The 2,221-nt window shown below is 47.1% G+C and overlaps 1 protein-coding gene across 1 annotated transcript in view; it reads right to left on the bottom strand.

Annotated features, from left to right (window-relative positions):
* LOC132165112 (phosphatidylinositol 4-phosphate 5-kinase 1-like) overlaps positions 1-2,005 on the bottom strand; it is a 7,578-nt gene extending 5,573 nt beyond the window's left edge. The window contains exons 1-2 of the mRNA XM_059575615.1: positions 427-2,005; positions 109-274 (exon numbers count right to left, since the gene is read on the bottom strand). Of these exons, the coding sequence (XP_059431598.1) occupies positions 109-274; positions 427-1,754 (1,494 nt within the window). The 5' untranslated portion in view covers positions 1,755-2,005. The remainder of the gene's footprint in view (positions 1-108; positions 275-426) is intronic.
* Between the last annotated feature and the right edge of the window lie 216 nt (positions 2,006-2,221).

Below are 2,221 nucleotides of genomic sequence, written 5' to 3' on the forward strand. Positions count from 1 at the left end.
GGAAACAAGTGCTTGTTGAGTGTATACTTTCCAAAAATTTCCTAGTTGCGTGTTTCGTTTCTTCTCAAATTTAATGAATTTAGAAGCCAAAGAGGGCTAACAACTAACCTTGACTTCAGATTTCTTGACAGTCTTTATCATAAAACGGTCATCTTGAGTGAGGTAGAATAAACTTCCACTCTTTCCGGGAGAAGACAACTCCCGAAGCGCGTTATTTCCACAAATAGCAAGCATGTAATCCGCCGGATCTATTGCAAATAAATCCCTCAGATGTCTAAATACCAAGGAAACAGGTTACCACCATTTGTTAGGAAAGTCAACAGATACGCAAGCTCCCCCAATACCAAGGGAACCCAAGATGTCAATCCAACCAGATTACGTGTAGAAACGCTGTAAAAACCCAAAAGAAAAAGCAGAGTGAAATACCTGAACACCATTGGGCAATAATCCTTCCATCTGAAGTCCATCGATTGATGTGGGGGCGTGCACTTGGACCCTTCCGGTGGAAACCTCGTCCAAAACTTTTCATTGGGATCGAAATCCCCTGGCCTAAGCTCCCTCAGTATTGAAGCATGCCTTCCCACAGAATATCTGCAAGCGAAAATCAAGCAAATAAACAAAACATTATTCAAAAGAACCGAAAAAGACAACAAAAACAAAAACAAGCACCTGATGCCCAGTTGGACATTAAGCATCAAATCGTAGTTCTTATGCCCCTTGGATATCATCTGCCCCGGCTTCTTGATCTCGATCTCCCCATTGGCCGACAAAGCCGGACTCCTCGGTGTCTGCGCCACATAACCTGCATAGCTACACTCCTTGCCGTCCTTATAGAACATAGAAGCCTCCGCGTTATCCACTATATCACAAGTAATATCCCCAGCCTCTCCATCCAGCTCCCATATACAAATCCGGGGAAAATTCACGTTCCTGGCAACATCGAAATCCACATTTTCCACGTCCGCCGACGACCTCTTCCTGACAGCACCCACCTGAAAATGGAAATCCTTACTCCAATTCCCGGCATTGCTACTCCCATCGGCCCAAGTGAAGACTCCTCTGCCCTTGGGTACCCCATTCTCCCAATAGCCTTGATACGTGTTCCCGTTGGCCCAAACCAAAACCCCTTTACCGGAAATGACACCGTTCTTCCACTCACCCACATACTCATTCCCATTGCTCCACACATACCTCCCCTCTCCATCCTGCAAATTGCATTTCCAGGAGCCTTCGTAGACATCCCCGTTGGCGTAGCGCTTCTCTCCCAAGCCGTGCTTTCGATCGGCGACCCAGTAGCCCCTGTAGGTGTCGCCATCGATGCCAATGAAGGTGCCGTGGCCCTCCATTCGGCCCGACTTGAATTCCCCTTCGTAGGTTGCTCCCGAGGGCCACGAAAACTTGCCTTTACCACTTGCCTTCCCCTTCTTCCACTCCCCTTCGTACATACACCCGTCGGACCACAGATACTTGCCGCTCCCTTGCGGCACGTTCCCCAAGAACGCTCCTGAATACAGGTCTCCGTTTTGGAGGACCTTTTCCACTGCGCTGTTCGTGTCGGCAGCCGCGGTAGGCGTCACGCGCCGCGACCCAGCTGGGGATCGCGTACGACCCACTACCACGCGCGGCGAAGTGACCACCAACAGCACCCCTTCCTCTTCTTCTTCCCCTGCTTCAGACTTTTTCTTCTTATAATAGCCGTCGTTGTCAACTGGGTGAACAGCTTCTTCAGATAGACTCAACAGAGTCTCTTGCATTTCTCTTCTTTCTTCTCCTCCCCCTCCTCCTCCTCCTTCAGATTTGAGTCTGACACCGGAAACCGGGCAAGAAATGCAGCGACTTTGGCGGCATTTACCTGTTCCTGATTTTGATCCGACGATGTAACCTCGTTTACTGTTGCTTTGGAGAAGGGCAGAGAATCCCACAAACAGAGAAAGGAAAGCAAATGGAATGGAGTTGTATTTTCATTCCCTTTGGCCAAAAACACAGGAAAATACTACAATCACTGAGAAAAGTAAAAGAGAAAGACAGGGTGAGCGAGAAATTCAATTTGATTGGTTGGATGGTGGGTCCGGCGTTTGGGCAATGGCTTGTGGCCCTTTGAAGCCTACATAGGGAAAGGAAACGTTGGGTGTTTTGTTTATCAAATTTGAATTTTAAAATATTTAGTTAGTTATATTTGATAAATATTTTTATTTTTTTTTAATTTTAAAATGATAAAAAT

This window comes from Corylus avellana, chromosome ca11 (genome assembly GCF_901000735.1).
Source record: "Corylus avellana chromosome ca11, CavTom2PMs-1.0".
Lineage (NCBI taxonomy): Eukaryota > Viridiplantae > Streptophyta > Magnoliopsida > Fagales > Betulaceae > Corylus > Corylus avellana.